General features: G+C 37.6%; 1 protein-coding gene across 1 annotated transcript; it reads left to right on the forward strand.

The window, feature by feature from the left end:
* Positions 1-8527: 8527 nt before the first annotated feature.
* Positions 8528-14507, forward strand: LOC130748478 (uncharacterized). Its single transcript, XM_057601706.1, has 7 exons — positions 8528-8940; positions 9017-9244; positions 11557-11630; positions 11814-11973; positions 12832-12951; positions 13088-13196; positions 14041-14507. Exons 1-7 carry the CDS (start codon positions 8713-8715, stop codon positions 14220-14222), a joined length of 1101 nt encoding a protein of 366 aa, XP_057457689.1. The 5' UTR covers positions 8528-8712; the 3' UTR covers positions 14223-14507.
* The last annotated feature ends 1637 nt before the right edge of the window (positions 14508-16144 follow it).

Genomic DNA, 16144 nt, shown 5'->3' on the forward strand with positions numbered 1-16144 from the left:
TCGAGAGGGATTTAGTGAGCACAAGATGAAATCAGAAGAGGAAACTAAGGCGATCCAGATTGGGGAGCGAAACTTGAAAGTTGGTGTCAACTTGACTACAAGTCAGGAAAGCAGGTTAGTGAAGTTATTGTCCGAGAATATGGATTTGTTTGCATGGAGTGCAAAGGATTTACCAGGAATTGATCCGGAATTTATATGTCACAAATTGGCTTTAAATCCCGGGGCGAAACCTATTGTTCAGTTTAAAAGAAAGATGGGCGAAGAAAAGGCAGAGGCTGTGAAGGTGGAAACAAATAAGTTACTCGAAGCTGGATTTATTAGGGAGGTAAAGTATCCAACATGGTTGGCGAATGTTGTTATGGTGAAGAAGGCTAATGGAAAGTGGCGAATGTGCACGGATTATACAGATTTGAACAAACATTGTCCTAAGGATTCTTATCCTTTACCAAATATTGATAAGCTTGTTGATAGGGCATCAGGGTTCGGAATGCTTAGCCTCATGGATGCATATTCAGGGTATCACCAGATAAGAATGTACCAGCCCGATGAGGAGAAGACAGCTTTTATGACAAATCAGGCGAACTATTGTTATCAGACTATGCCGTTTGGGTTGAAGAATGCGGGAGCAACATATCAAAGGTTGATGGATAAGGTATTTGACAAGCAGGTGGGGCGGAACATGGAGATTTATGTAGACGACATGGTGGTCAAGTCAGAGGAAATGATGGCACATTGTTCTGATCTCGAAGAAGCTTTTGGCGAAATAAGAAAGCATAACATGAGACTTAATCCAGAAAAGTGTTCGTTTGGAATTCAAAGTGGAAAGTTTTTGGGTTTCATGATCACCAGGAGAGGAATTGAGGCGAATCCTGATAAGTACAAGGCGATACTTGATATGCAGAGTCCAGCTTCAGTTAAAGATGTGCAGAAATTAACAGGAAGAATAGCGGCTTTGTCCAGGTTTCTTCCGTGTTCTGGGGAAAAGTCAGCACCATTTTTTCAATGCTTAAGGAAGAACAAAACTTTTCATTGGACTGAAGAATGTGAGAAGGCGTTCCAAAGTTTGAAGGATCATTTATCCAGGCCACCAATTTTAGCCAAACCAATTCCAGGTATTCCATTATCAATGTTTATTTCCATTTCTGATAATGCAGTTAGTTCAGTTTTGTTGCAAGAAAGTAAAGATGATATGAGGATCATATATTTTGTGAGTCATGCTCTTCAAGGAGCTGAAATTAGATACCAAAAAATTGAAAAGGCTGCATTAGCTCTAATCATATCCGCCAGGAAATTAAGACCTTATTTCCAAGGCTTTCCAATTGTGGTAAAAACAGATTTGCCACTTCGCCAAGTTTTGCAAAAGCCTGATCTGGCTGGACGAATGGTTTCCTGGACGGTTGAATTGTCAGAGTTTGAAATCACTTTTGACAGGAAAGGTCTGGTTAAAGCACAGGTATTGGTGGATTTTGTTAATGAAATGTCTTCCAGTGAGAAAAATATGGAAGTTGGCGAATGGAGTTTGTCTGTAGATGGCTCGTCTAATGTCAAGGGAAGTGGAGCTGGAATAATCTTAGAAGGGCCAGGTGGCGTGACAGTTGAGCAGTCACTCAAGTTTGACTTTAAGGCAAGCAATAATCAGGCAGAGTATGAAGCTATAATTGCAGGTTTGAAGTTGGCGATCGAGATGGGGGTCAAGAGCATAATGATTAAGACAGATTCTCAGATAGTTTCCAGGCAAATCCAGGGTGAATATCAGGCGAGGGACGCACAGCTGGCTAAGTATTTATTGAAAGCTCAGGGATTGATAAAGCAGATTGGCACAGTGCAGGTCAATTATGTCCCGCGGGAGGAGAATACAAGGGCGGATATTTTATCAAAGTTAGCAAGCACCAAGAAGCCGGGAAACAATAAGTCAGTTATCCAGGAAGTCTTAAGTAGCCCAAGTATTGAAGAAGATGAGACAATGATGGTGTTAACTTTGGCGGATTCAGATTGGATAGGGCGTATCAAGAAGTGTTTGGAGGCAGAAGGTTCTGATGTGCTGACATTTTCTAAGGATCAAATTCGCGAGGCAAGTCATTACACATTGTTAGGCGGTCAATTGTACAGAAGAGGGATTGGAATACCCTTATTGAGATGTGTTCCCAAGGATGAGGTGGAAAGAATCATGTTTGAGGTTCACGAAGGTGTGTGCGCAAGTCATGTTGGGGGAAGATCTTTGGCGGCGAAAGTGCTCAGAGCAGGGTTCTATTGGCCAACTTTACGAGGAGATTGTATGGAGTATGTAAAGAAGTGTGATAAGTGTCAAATTTATGCAGATTTACATAAGGCGCCGCCTGAGACTCTTAGCTCAATGAGTTCATCGTGGCCATTTGCAATGTGGGGAGTTGATATTCTGGGACCGTTCACTCCAGCAGGTTCTCAAATCAGATTTATTTTGGTGGCGGTGGACTATTTTACTAAGTGGATTGAAGCGGAATCAATGGCGAAAATAACAGCAGAAAAAGTCAAAAAGTTTTATTGGAGAAAATTGGTTTGCAGATTTGGCGTTCCAGCAACTATCGTCTCAGACAATGGAACACAGTTTACAAGCAGGAGTGTGAAGGATTTTTGTGCAGGAATGGGAATTGAGATGCGTTTCGCCTCAGTTGAGCACCCTCAGACAAATGGACAAGTGGAGTCAGCGAATAAAGTCATTCTCAATGGAATTAGAAAGCGTCTAGGCGAAGCTAAGGGATTATGGGCTGAAGAGTTAATCACGGTCATTTGGGCGTACAATACAACTCCTCAATCAACTACTGGCGAATCGCCTTTTAAGTTGACTTATGGGGTAGATGCTATGATACCAGCAGAATTGCAGGATGTAACTTTCAGGGTGGCGACTTATAGTGAAGAGCAGAATGACATGAATAGATTGGTTGATCTCAATTTAGCAGAGGAAACGCAAGCAGAAGTTCGTTTGAGGCAGGCAATGGTAAAACAGAGGTCGGAAAGGCGATACAATTCTAGAGTGGTTCCGAGGCAAATGAAAGTTGGTGATTTGGTTTTGCGCAGGAAGGCGAAGGGGCCTGATGATTCGAAGTTATCGCCTAATTGGGAAGGACCTTACAGGATTCTGCGAGAGCTTGGTCAAGGGGCGTATCATTTGGAAGAGTTATCTGGGCGAAGGGTCCCAAGGGCTTGGAACGCACAGCATCTCCGTTACTATTACAGTTGAAGTGCAGGGTCACAGCATCTCCGTTACTATTACAGTTGAAGTGCAGGGTGGTTTGTTTAGTCTGTTTGGTTTTGTACAGTTTGTTTCAGTGAATGTTTGTCCAAGACTATGTTTTGTTGTTTCAGTTTGTGTGTTGAAGTCTACGTTTGTTGGTTGTATTGTTTAAGACTATGTTTGTTGTGTAAGACTAAATTCGATGCACTCTTTTCTCTACCCCAGGCGGGAGAGTTTTTAACGAGGCATCAATTATTAATGAATAACAGGTATGCAATCTTTTCTCTACCCCAGGCGGGAGAGTTTTTAACGAGGCATAACCTTTTTAAAATGATCAAGGGCTTATCATTTTACTTATTTCTTTTACCCATAGCGGAAACTTATCAACTAAGGTCTATCAATTGGGCGACGTCAGACAATTGAGAAAAAAGTAAGTCTCTTAAAACAAGAGCATTCGGCCACGAATTCATAAGCACAGTCTTAAATTGGATTTAAGCTTGTCCAAACTAAGCACAAGTCTCCACGCGAGCATACTAATGAAATCAAATATGTTGACTTTGATTTCCATGAGTAACTACGTCAAAAATGAAAAATTTGACTAAGTTATGTACACAAAGGCCTTATGATTCCAAAGTAGTTGATTAAGTTTAAACTTCACAACATTTGACGAGATTCATTTAAGCATCTTTCATTATGTACTGCAAAATGTGGGAATAATGTACTCAACTAAACGACGAAGGCGGATCAAATTTGGTGAAAGGTTAGTAAAAGTTATTCATGTTAAGTTATACTTTGAACTTACTGATTGAAAGGTTAGTAAAGCGCAGTATTATTAATTATATTGATTTGTCTGATTGATCTAGTTGTTATTGGATGAATCCTGTTATTGAGATTAAAGGAATTACTTAATGGTTTCTATGTTAAGTTAAGATGTGATGTCCTCATAGAATAGGAATAGGAACATAAATATATTAAGGGTTGAAATAATTTAGACAGGAGGCAGAACCATTAGAATTATACAATTTGAGAGTTGATATATAGAAAACACATCATATTAATAGTGCTTGATAAACATTACATAAATACTTAGGATAAATTGTGGAGCTAATGGCTCAACACTTACAGAAATAAAGATAAAACATAGGCAGATTTAACTAACTTAGAAAATAAAATAAAAAAGACTAAAGGATAATTCATGCAGAACATATGCTTGAACAGGGGTGGAACTAGTGATTTTCTCCTTCGCCTTCGTTGTTGTTGGCGTTCCCATCCTCTTCATTTTTATCTGCTTCTTCTTCCTCTTCTTCTTCTTCTTCATCACCAGTGTCAGGGCTGATCAATTTGCCATCAACAATCCTTGCATAAGGATCGGAACCGGCACAGTTGATGGAAACTTGAGGATTTAGGAAAAGAATCTGTTCTTTGGCTTTTGCGAATCCAGCTTCAAATTGGTCAAGGACAGAATTCTTCAGTTCAGAAACTTCTGAATGCAACTTAGAATTTTCATTTTTCAATTCAGCATTGGCGGAATTGAGTTGTGTGATTTCTGCCCGAGATTTCACAAGTTCTTCTTCCTTGGCTTTCTGAGCGGTGTTTAAATCTTCAGCATGTTTCTTCAGGCGTTCATTTTCTAGGGCCAAATCTGTGGCTTTTTTCTCATTCACTTTGTTGGCAGAATCCAACAATTTCATTGTGGCTTTCATCTTCAGGATTTCTCTTTCTTTCTCTTCAAGTTGTTTGGCGGCATTAATCCCGTCAAAACCAGCGGTCTCCAGGTCGACCATTTTTGAAATAGCCGCGATCTCCAGTCCTTTTGTCATGATGGCTTGACAAGCTTCCTTTAGTCCAATCCTTTTGATCTTCTCCTGATCCGCCTTGAACACCAAATTGGTTTCCACCAATGTGTTGAAGTCAATCTTTGAATCCCATAGCGAAGTTACCTCTTCAGAGGTAAGTTCTTCGAATTCCTTCAGCACACTTTTCCATGTCGGAGGCGAAGCGCTTGAAGACCCACCTTGATGCACCAAACGTTGAGGGTTATTCTTCACCATAAACTTTTCCATTGAAGGTTGCGATGCGTTCTTCCCTTTATTTGATTCAGGAGTGTCATTCCTCTTCTTTTTCTTTTGAGGACGATTAGATTCCGTGCCTGAGTGACTAGCATCGGCATCAAGTAGAGTCTTCGCCGGGTTCCTTTTTTCTCTTGCAGCCTGTTGTTCACGGCGGAATCGTAGGATATCATCATCAGAAAGGCGAGTCATTTTCGCTGAAACAGAAAAGAAAAGTTAGACACAGCAAACATTTGAAATACGAAGATACTGAAATTCAAGAGTCTTACCCACATATTCACCCAATCTGTTTTCATAATGGGCATCTAGAAATTCGGTGAGATTCAAGTCAATGCTAGATAGAAAGGTGCAATCCACCATTTCTTCAGGGGTGAGGGAATCATCAGGAAGTTTGATGATAGCCTCATAACGGGCGGTCCAGTAGAAAGGGAACTTTGGGCTTCCATCATTGAAATAAAATACATCCTTGCACTTTTCTGTTTCGTTTAGCCTAAAGAATCTCCCTTTAAACTGTTTGTAGTGGCTTCTAAATAAGGTAAATAGGCCTTTTCCCCTAGCGGCGGCTAGAGAAAGATATTCGCCTTTTATGCTTCTACCACTAGTTTCAAAGAAGTAAAAAAACTTACTGCTAGTGGGTTCGATACCTAACACTTGACACAAAAGTTCGAACGCCCTCAGGTATGCCCAGCTATTACAATGGAGTTGTGTTGGGGCAACATTCAGTAGGGTTAAAACGGAGCAAGTGAAATCTGACAGAGGGAGTTTACATTTTAGGTCAGTAAAAATGTTTTCAAAGAAATAGGTGTGATTTTTGCCGTTAGGGTCAGGAGCCCCAAAACAACAAGGCTCGGTAGGTAAACAGGGGACTATGTCAAGGTACACATCTTGGCCATCAGAGCGAAAAGTGTTTTCAGTAATTAAGTCCATTACAGTTTTAACATTGCAGAATTTAGTGAACCTAGTTTTAACTTTACTAGTGACCCATGTATCGACTGCAATGGAAGAAGTTTTAGAGGCTTTAGAGACTTTACGGGTGCGTTTTGCATCCATTTTGAAAAGAATTCCTGAAATTGTAAAGGATTCAGGAGTTATGACATGTAGTGGGGTAAAATTGGAGTTGCAGTTGTGAAGGAGATTAGTTTTTAAGAATGATTTCAGTAGAACAAGAAGATGAAGAGGGAAAGATTTTACATGAAAGGTTTAGTGTAGAATGATGAAAAAATTGTACAAGCAGGTTGAGTGAGAAGTGCTTACCAGGGAAAGGATCTGATGAACTTGGCTAATTTGGGGGAGTTATGGCAATGTTGGAGAACACTCGCAGGTCAATGCAGGAAACTCTACGAGTACACAAGGTTTGAAAAACTTTTGAAAGAGAAGAGTGAAGTAATTTGTAGTAAAAAATGATTGCTATATATAGAGAAACGGCGGAAGGTGAAGAGATGAGTTAGAAAGGTATGGTTAAAGGCACTTAAGGTAAATGGTGAGCAAACGCGTGGTTTGTGTGAATCCACGCGTTCATTCAAGCCACACATTCAAACTCATTAAGGCGGTGAATCATCGCGCCATTAAGAGACGACATTTGGCAAAAAGGTAGCGATTGAATGAAGAGTGACGTCAGTTGGCAGGTGAATGTGTCGTTTCGAGGGAGTCGAGTCTTTTCAGAGAAGGGCTACTCCATGAGTGGATTTTAAATGCATTTCTTAATTAATGTGAGTAGCATAGCTTAGGTAGGCCTTATGCATTACAAGTTTCAAGATATCTGTGTTATATTTGTGATGATTGCAGCAGGTACAAAATCCGGAAAGAGATTTGATTTGTGCATAGTGATTGAAGTGATGGGTGAAGTGTCATTTAGACTTCATACGCCACACAGACCGATTTAACTTTGTAATGATTAGCTTAACATTGTTTACATTATGGTTAGCCTTATTTTGTTGGAAGCCTGTGCGCTCATGAATTTATTTACATTGCATATGGGCGAACCAGACGTTGTGGGCCTAATTAAGACACTATCGTTTTAGTTCTAAAACATCAGTGTCTTGTGGGCCTGTGGACTGATATAGGCGAACCGGGTCATTTATTTTGGGCTTATCACTATCATGTAACAAATGGGCCGGGCAACCCATGGTCCAGCCGGACCAAAACCCAAGTTATAAATAGAAGAGGACCGCCCAAGCGGCAGGGATCTATCATTTTCACGCATTTTTCATCTTGTTCGTTCCTTATCACTCTCAATTGATTAGCCCTTGCTTGATTTTCATTGGTCTATTTTACATTCCTTTCGTTCTAAATCGATTAGCCCGAGAGGATAGTTCTATACCGGAACAGAATACCTTTTTGATAACGACAAAAAGGGGAGAAAAGTATCAGTATGTAAGTATTGCATAAACAGAAAAATATAAAGATTTTTTAACTAAAAGGGAACTATAAGTTATGTTAAAGAAGATAAAAGTTTTTGAGTTCACTCCAATTTCTTTTTAAGAAGTTAGATAACCTAATCCAGGCACTTTTAAGGGGGAGTAAACAAATTAAGATGTCAAACTCTTTAGATAAATTTTTTCTCTTCAACTTTATTCCACTTCAAACACTTTACACCGTTTATCCTTTTCAAGGAGCAATGAATGTTGAAATGTTTCAATGATGACAAAACGAGAAAACAACTACTGAAGATTAACATGGAAAATGAGAAAGACAAGTGCTAAACAAATAGAAAGAAACTTTGAAGAGAAATCAGTTGAGGCATACAAAACCAAGAAACCAATCAAGCATCATCATCATCTCTTCGCATAGTCCATACAAGTATAAACTCAATCGTCCAAGAAAACAATGTCCAATGAACCAAAACTTGTTAGTTTAATGGTAAATCGTATTGACCAAAAAAAATGGTAAATCATAAATAAGCTAAATCTCTATACCAATACCAATGAAAGAAGTTCAAATTCTAAAAAATTATTTAATAGAAGAGACATGTAACCATTTCACCGAACACATCGGTTGAAAACGTACCACTAAGAATTACTATCTTCGTTCCTATTTAACTGTTCAAGAGAGAATAAACACACATATTAAGAAATGCACTTAACTTTGTTAATTTTCAGAAAAGTATTATTTATTTTCCTATTTTACCCTCGAGTTTGTATTTTATATTTTCTCATTTATTTATTGTTCCTACAATCACACTATTAAGAAAAACATCATTGAATAAACTCTTGAACTGAATAAATATAACAAAGCATTGTACTAAACCTCCACGTACCTCTTTGGTTCTCTGCGGACCAAAACACAGACACGTTCCCCTTGTCTCCATTTCTTTGACATGCACACACACTCTGATTCCTCTAATTCACTACTGCAACTACTACCACTACCAATGCTCTGAAATTGAATCCAACACTGATTCAGATTGAGATTCAGAAGAAGAAGAAGAAGAAGATGCGGATCCTCACCAACCGCGACGGATTCAGAAAAACCACCGTCACCACCACCGCCTCCAATTACCATCTCAAATCCCACATCTCCACCTGCAGAGCCATTCTTCTTCGCTCATTCGGTGGTCCAGAGAAGCTCGAGCTCCACACAAATGTTCCAGTTCCTCCTCTCAAACCGCACGAAGTCCTCGTCCGCGCTCGCGCCGTTTCCGTCAACCCTTTGGATACCCGAGTGAGAATTTCGACTCAAAATTCGTGGTTTTTTGAAAATTTGAAAATGGGTCTGTGAAAATTTTCTGTGTTTTCAGATGCGTGCTGGTTATGGGCGTTCCATTTTTGAGCCGCTACTGCCGGTCATTTTGGGACGGGATGTCAGCGGCGAGGTGGCGGCGGTCGGAGGTTCGGTACGGGCGGTGAGTGTGGGCCAGCAGGTTTTTGGGGCTCTGCATCCTACTGCTGTGAGGGGCACTTATGCTGACTATGCTATTCTCTCCCAAGATGAAGTTACAACAAAACCAGATTCACTTTCTCATGTGGTATGTATGTGTTGTTCTTGGAAGATTTTGATTTCATGCTTTCTATTATTTTGACAGAGATTTGTTCTATTGAGTTTTTTTTTTTTTTAACAGACAAATGTTAGTTGTTAGTAATGTTACTAATGTTAGTAAATTAGTCCATTCTCAGAGGTTCGAACCCCGGACCCTTCACCCTTCATTCCCTCCCAACCCTCATGTCGCCTAGCTCTTACCATTTATTTGATGTTTAAAGTCCTCTTGATTCTGTTTTGATCCGTTGGAGCGTTTCCAAATTTTATTGCAACTTTCTTTTGAATAGTTTTGTTATGCTACAATTGTGTACATAGTTAGATTAAGTTAGTTAGTTTACAGCTCAGTTGTAACTGAATCTGTTTTAGATAGTTAGTTAGGTTCTGCCTATGTGACTAACTGTCTCAGAACTGTTATAATAGAATCTGTTTGCTGTTACCAGCAGCAGAGTTAATTGTATTCACCTGAAGACTATGCATTATAACAGCATTCAATCTAATTCTCTGAATCTCTGGTTTTCTCCTTCCTTCTTACATTTTCACCTTTTCCTCACCTTCAAAATGGCTAAAGAGCGCTGGGGATGTTGTGATTCCGTGCATTGTTGCGTCTGTTCAATTGGTTGGGGTCCACACTTTCTGTCGATATTTCACTTTTTAACTTCCTTTTGAACTTGATTACCCTGAGGTGAGGGATTCTCTTTACTAGGGAAAGTGTGGATATATAACCCATAGCTATTGAAATGTCAATTGTGATAAAATGCATGCATGTGTAAAAATAAGTAATGGAGTTGTTAAAGTTTACTCTCTGCACTTTCTTCTTGAACCTAAACCCCCTAACTTTCAATGAACTAGATTACTTTCATTTACCTCTGTTATCGGCAAGATTAGTTAGAACATAATCTGACGAATGACACCAGAGATTATAAGTAATGAATCACTGGCTAAGATTTTGCTTTCTTTTTTTGTGTATGAGTGATCATTGTGTATATGAACATTGTTGTACCTTGCGGATGGGTAGACTGAGAGAATGAAATGCTTATTGATTAAAGGAGAAGAACCAATTTTTGGTACATGAGTTGGAATATGTTGGGCTACATAGCTGTATTGCAGTCAACATGGCCACATGCTCTACAGTAGCGAGGGATTATTTTACTGTAATTAATTCATAATAGTATTTGGAAAAGAATCTTTATTTTAAGATCTGTAGCTAGAAGGCAACAAAGAGAGCCTTAGTTGGAATGAGCTATTCTATTGATCATGCAATATGTAGAATTACTCTATCAACTCAATTTTCACATTGGATTGATTCATTTTTTCCCCTTGGTCAAATTAGGTGAACATGATTACAATGAGGAATTTGGCTCCTCTAAAGTGAGGGAGTCACTTTAGAGGTGAAGCGAATGATCACAACACAGCTGTTGATTGAGAAATCAACGACAACACTTGACATTGTGATAAAAAACTTGCACTTGCATGACAAACTATATGATGTTCTTTAAATCTCAAGTGTTGATTGAGAAGTGACTAACTTTACCCTCTAAAATGACTTTCTCACTTTTGGAGGAGCCAAATCCCCATGAGATAACTTACAATAAGGTTGTTTGGTGACTTACTTAAAGGTTTTTATAGTGTGTTAGTAGACCAATAGCTAAATGTCTGTACTTGGATACATAAGAAAGTGTCTAGTCACTCTAGTGAGCCCATCTGAGGAGTTAAGAAGTAGTTACCACTTACCAATAGTTGTGTCAGTTGAGAAAAGGGGTGGATGTCCATATATGCTGATACCAGAGGAAAGGGAATTTGGGTGGTTGTTTAATAAGTCAGAACAGCCAGGAGAGATTGTGGAGCCTCTCGAACTGCTATCTCACTTGTACATGACTGGTTATCCTTGTTCCACAGTGAGTCGAGGTTGTAACCCGAGTTTCTGGAAATAAACATTCTACCTTTGTGCAGCTTCTTATAGCAGTGTAACATGCTGGAGGAAGTGTTCAGCTTATGCATTATGCTAGTCTTTCTAAAATGTCCTTCAACTGCGTATTATCCAAAGTGTGCTTGTTTCTTTCACACCCACTTGACTCTTCAAAGTGAGAGATTTAACAATTATCTTTGTCTGGGTATTTCTATTTTGTTGGTTGTACCGTCACTTTCATAATTACATGTTACAATATTATCGGTACTTTCTGATTGAACAGTTGACCAGTTTTTATTCTTCTTTTTTACTTTGAAGTTTGGACCATTTGTAGGCATTCTTGTAGTTAATATTCCCTTTATAATTATTTGTTTATTTGTTAATATATCTTGTAGGAAGCAAGTGCCATTCCTTTTGCAGCACTGACAGCTTGGCGTGCTCTAAAAAGTACTGCTAGAATTAGTGAGGGGTATGTTAATACTGGTCAGATTATGATTTCCATTGATGAAAATTAATTGTTTCTCTTATATATTGTTTTCTATACTAGAGTTTCCATTTCTTGTATTTTTATTTTTTATAATCCAGTGAGTTTTCAGCTTGCTAAAAACTCTCTCGTATCACTTACTTATATCCTTTAGCTCATCTCAAACAGACAAAGGATATTAGTAGTGGGAGGTGGAGGAGCTGTAGGGCTTTCTGCAATTCAGATTGCAGTAGGAGCTGGTTGCCATGTTACCACTACTTGTGGAAAACAGAGCATTGACCGAGTGTTAGAAGCTGGTGCTGAGCAAGCTGTTGATTATGTTGATGAGGTGAGGAGTTGTTGAATATTCTTTTGTATCATATTTCGAGTCATTAATTCAGATATTTCAATTATGACAGCAGATGCTATTCAAGTTTTCTTTTTTGAAATATAGTTTCATGAAACGGAAAATGACTGAATACCGATGGTGACTGTGTTTATATAGATAAAATGAATAAATAAGTTGATTTATTTCATTTTACTTGTTTAGTTACATTAATACAGAACAGAAACAACTAAGCCGTTTTCTTAGTTTAATTTTTTCTCCAAGAAATACATATAAATCCTAATCCCATAAGGATTGAGACTCTCTAATACTACCAAATACCAAATCCATAAGGAAGCTTGGGGACTAACATATGACCCAATATGGGATACAGAACATTAGATGGGTGGACCAGTTGATGGTTAGCCCAATAGCTAGATGTAGAGGGACACAGAAAAACTATAACAAATTAATTTAGAATGATTTACTGGTAAACGGTCTATCTTTAAATTTAATACATGAGTTCCATGTAGCCAGCCCCACCTAGTGGTGAAAGATTTGAATGTTCTTGTTGTATGACCTATACTGAACAGAAACTCGGAGCCCACATGATAAAACCCAAGACCCTAATTTACGGAAGTTAGTTTAATGAATGCCTCTAAGACTGAGAATATAAATTTAATTAAAGTGACAGATTATTAAAGCGAAGAACCCTACATTGTTGTCAACCAGTAAGTTTATTGAATAGTACAGTCAGCCCAAAATCAAAGCTGAAACCCAAACTGCTAAGATAATTTTGATCTTTTAGCTTTTGCTTTCTTAATGCTGGTGCTTCTTGTAAAAGATGTGCTCTAACTTGATAACTTCGTTCTTGATTGACAGGATGTTGAATTGGCTATAAAGGGGAAGTTCGATGCTGTTTTGGATACTATTGGTGTGCCAGAGACAGAACGAATGGGCGTTAATTTTCTAAAACGAGGGGGGCACTACATGACACTTCAGGTAGGATACAAAAGTTAATCAACTTTTTAATCATTATAATACTTGCAGTTGTCCTATCTTTGCTTATTGTCAGAATGACCTTCTAAACGCTAAAGTGATATTTGAGCTTCAATCTCTCTTTTCTCTTTCATTGAAGGGTGAGGCAGCATCATTGGCTGATAGGTATGGGTTGACTATTGGACTTCCTGCAGCTACAGCTGTTTTATTGAGAAAACAGATGCTATACCGATTCTCTCCAGGAATAGGTAGAAGTTGCTATGTGATTTCTCTCTTCTCTTTGACATTCTCCTTTTGATAAGCATAATATATATTTTATGTCCCTCCCCTCTTTCTTCTCCATTGGGGGAGTACTGAATGCGGTGGAGTGGAAGTTGTTATTTATTCTGCTATTGTCTGAATGCATATTCTAATCTTAAAAATAAAGTCAGGAATTTTCCTCCTGCCCGCCCCTACCTCACTGGGGAAAAAGAAGTTCTAAAGTAGAAATCTAAAGCGTTGACAAAATATGGAGTTGAACCAATTGATAGCATATTTGTATCAGTTTTTCTCTCATAATAGTTTCTAATGCACAAAAGCTACTCACAACACAACACTCAGAATTTATTTTGGCTTTAGATATGACTAAACTATGCTTTCCCAAACATGCTGGTGTGCATAACCGATTAATAATATAGTTAAAATTAGTTAATATTCCCCTTCATGAAACCTTTTGGCCTCTGGTGTGCCTTTCCAGATATGAGATGTTTGTATATGATATATTTACATGTATTTCCTTTAGGGTTTAGGGATCTATCTAGCTTTCTACTAGCTTGTAATGTAAATGACGCAACACTGAATATCCTGAAATCAAATTCTCTTGTAAAAAAAGAAGAAAAGAAAGAATTATTTACCAGTTTCCTACAATATTACTCAATAATGATTTCTCTGCATGATATCTTGCTCATAATTATAATTTTGTATACGGGTTCCTTCATGAGTTACACAAAACGAGGACAGTGTTTATTTTGTTTTGACCCATGTTGACAAATGCCATTGGAAGTTTCTTCAAAAAGAAACGTGAAGCCAAATCCTTTCTTCCTTGTGATGCAGAGTACTCATGGACGTACATGAGGGCTGACTTAGAAGGTTTAACTGCGATTCGAAAGCTATGTGAAGCTGGGAAGATGAAGATACCTGTGGAGAAAACGTTTCCCATAACACAAGTAAAAGAGGCTCATGAGGCAAAAGACAAGAGAATCGTTGAAGGTAAAGTGGTGCTGGAAGTTGATTGACATCTTCAAGCTCATCTAGGAGTTGGTTAAACTAGACTTTCCCCACTTTTTTTTTTATGGGTATCCTCATAAATGGATTGTTCCACATTTAATTGAAAAATGGATAGTTTTTTTTTTCTGGGTTTTTACTGTAAGATAGAAAGTGAACTTTCTTGTAAATTTTGATTTATAATATCCAATCATAAAAATCTGTAAATTGGTTTAAGTTTGTGTGGACCTTCACAACTGTCCTCTTTTGAAGTCATGTCAACTTGTGAAAGGTGCAGCTGTGGCGTTATTCCTCTATCACTTCCTCCCATGTGTTAGTTGCCTTCACCTCATTAGCAAATCAATGTTCTCTTGAACTGTGACATTGAAAGAGAACACTGCTGAATTATTAACAGAAAAGCTTGCAAATTGTATTAACACAGTACTGGAGAGTGAAAGGTAGGCATCTGTTACTGTAATGGCTCGACTTATGAATGAGCATAGACAGGTAGCATTTGTCTGTTTACACAAAGCTTGATTTCTTCACAAAGTGCCTAACACTACTACTGGAGATATGTGACGGTTTGCAATGCTTTTTTGTCAATGGTCCATTTAAAGCCCAGCCAAATGGCTTGCCTTTACATAGAGCAATTTGCAATGCTTCAACATCATCAAAAATGCAGATGCCATGGCATAGTCATTCAAGATTGAATAATATTGTGTTAACACTTCTTTTCCACTACCACCTTTGATAAATATGAAGAGAAAAGAGAGAAATGGGTGTTATGATATGTGTTGTAACAGAAAATGCAGAGAAAGATACAAAAAAAAGTGTGGAAATAATATGCGAGTGAAAGCTAAGTGTGAACATATTATTACTCAAAAGGTGCAATGTATGCCCATATCATTCATATGTATACAACTTCTCAATTGTATTGGGTCTGGTTGAGCAAAATCTAACCTGGGCATTATAGATACTTTGACAAACCCTCCGGTGGCCACAAAACCAACTGGGAGGGAGGAATATGCAATTTGATTATGGGATTAATTCTCACACATCTCTCTTTCGTTTTTTACAAACATTAACACCTTCATTTTTCTTTTAAAATTTTAAAACAAATGGATGAGTAAATAGTAAAAATGGGTGTGAAAAAAAAATCCCCTTTAATTATTTTGTACATTTTCGTCCAACAATTATGGACTTATGGTGCACCCTCCCCCTTTTCCTCTTGTATCATATTTACTGATCAAGCTAGTAAATAATTATCATATTTTTTGTAGTATATATATAAACTGAACTTGGAACCAGCCAAGTGATTGGTCAATTTGAAGGACGAAGTTGGTAGATTTTTTAATCTTGTAAAAAATGGATGAAAGTAGATGCTATTGAACCGTCCAGAATCGATTTGAACCGATTACTTTCCAAAAATTTCTAAACTTTTATATAATTATTTTAAATATAATAAAAATAACTATATTCAAATAAAGGTCTAATATCTTAAAATACTCACATATGGATTATAATTTTTTTCACCTTTTTAGTATTTATCTTATAAAATTATGATTTCACACCAATTTAAAACAAACTTTGACTTAATTTCTTTTCATTTTATGTTAATAAATTATTTTACATATTATATAATATTAAAAGTATATAATTAATTATTACTGGCCGAAGAACAACAGTTAGACCAACGATGAAACACTGAACCATTAACTTGTTCCTTCACTGCCCAACCTATTTAATAACTGGTTAGACTACATTTCTTTTATCTTAAACTCAAGGGTTTTTATCAATTCGCAAAATTTTAGCTGTCTCTTTCAATAAAAGATTTCCTGAGTTCGAACTTGTATCTTCAACTTTACAGGAGTCTAATTTATTTATCACTAAATCAACATCATGTTATTTTCAATTTTTAATACATTGATATAAGGTAACCTTATTTTCCCGAAAC

The sequence above is a fragment of the Lotus japonicus genome, chromosome 3 (genome assembly GCF_012489685.1).
Source record: "Lotus japonicus ecotype B-129 chromosome 3, LjGifu_v1.2".
Classification (NCBI taxonomy): Eukaryota; Viridiplantae; Streptophyta; class Magnoliopsida; order Fabales; family Fabaceae; genus Lotus; species Lotus japonicus.

What these genes read in the sequence shown, in the direction of transcription:
- LOC130748478 (XM_057601706.1), top strand. Translation starts at nt 8,713, where the DNA reads ATGCGGATCCTCACCAACCGCGACGGATTCAGAAAAACCACCGTCACC. An exon ending in CAGATTCACTTTCTCATGTG is followed by an intron (nt 9,245 to 11,556) that starts GTATGTATGTGT and finishes TATATCTTGTAG; the next exon opens with GAAGCAAGTGCCATTCCTTT. An exon ending in ACTGCTAGAATTAGTGAGGG is followed by an intron (nt 11,631 to 11,813) that starts GTATGTTAATAC and finishes CATCTCAAACAG; the next exon opens with ACAAAGGATATTAGTAGTGG.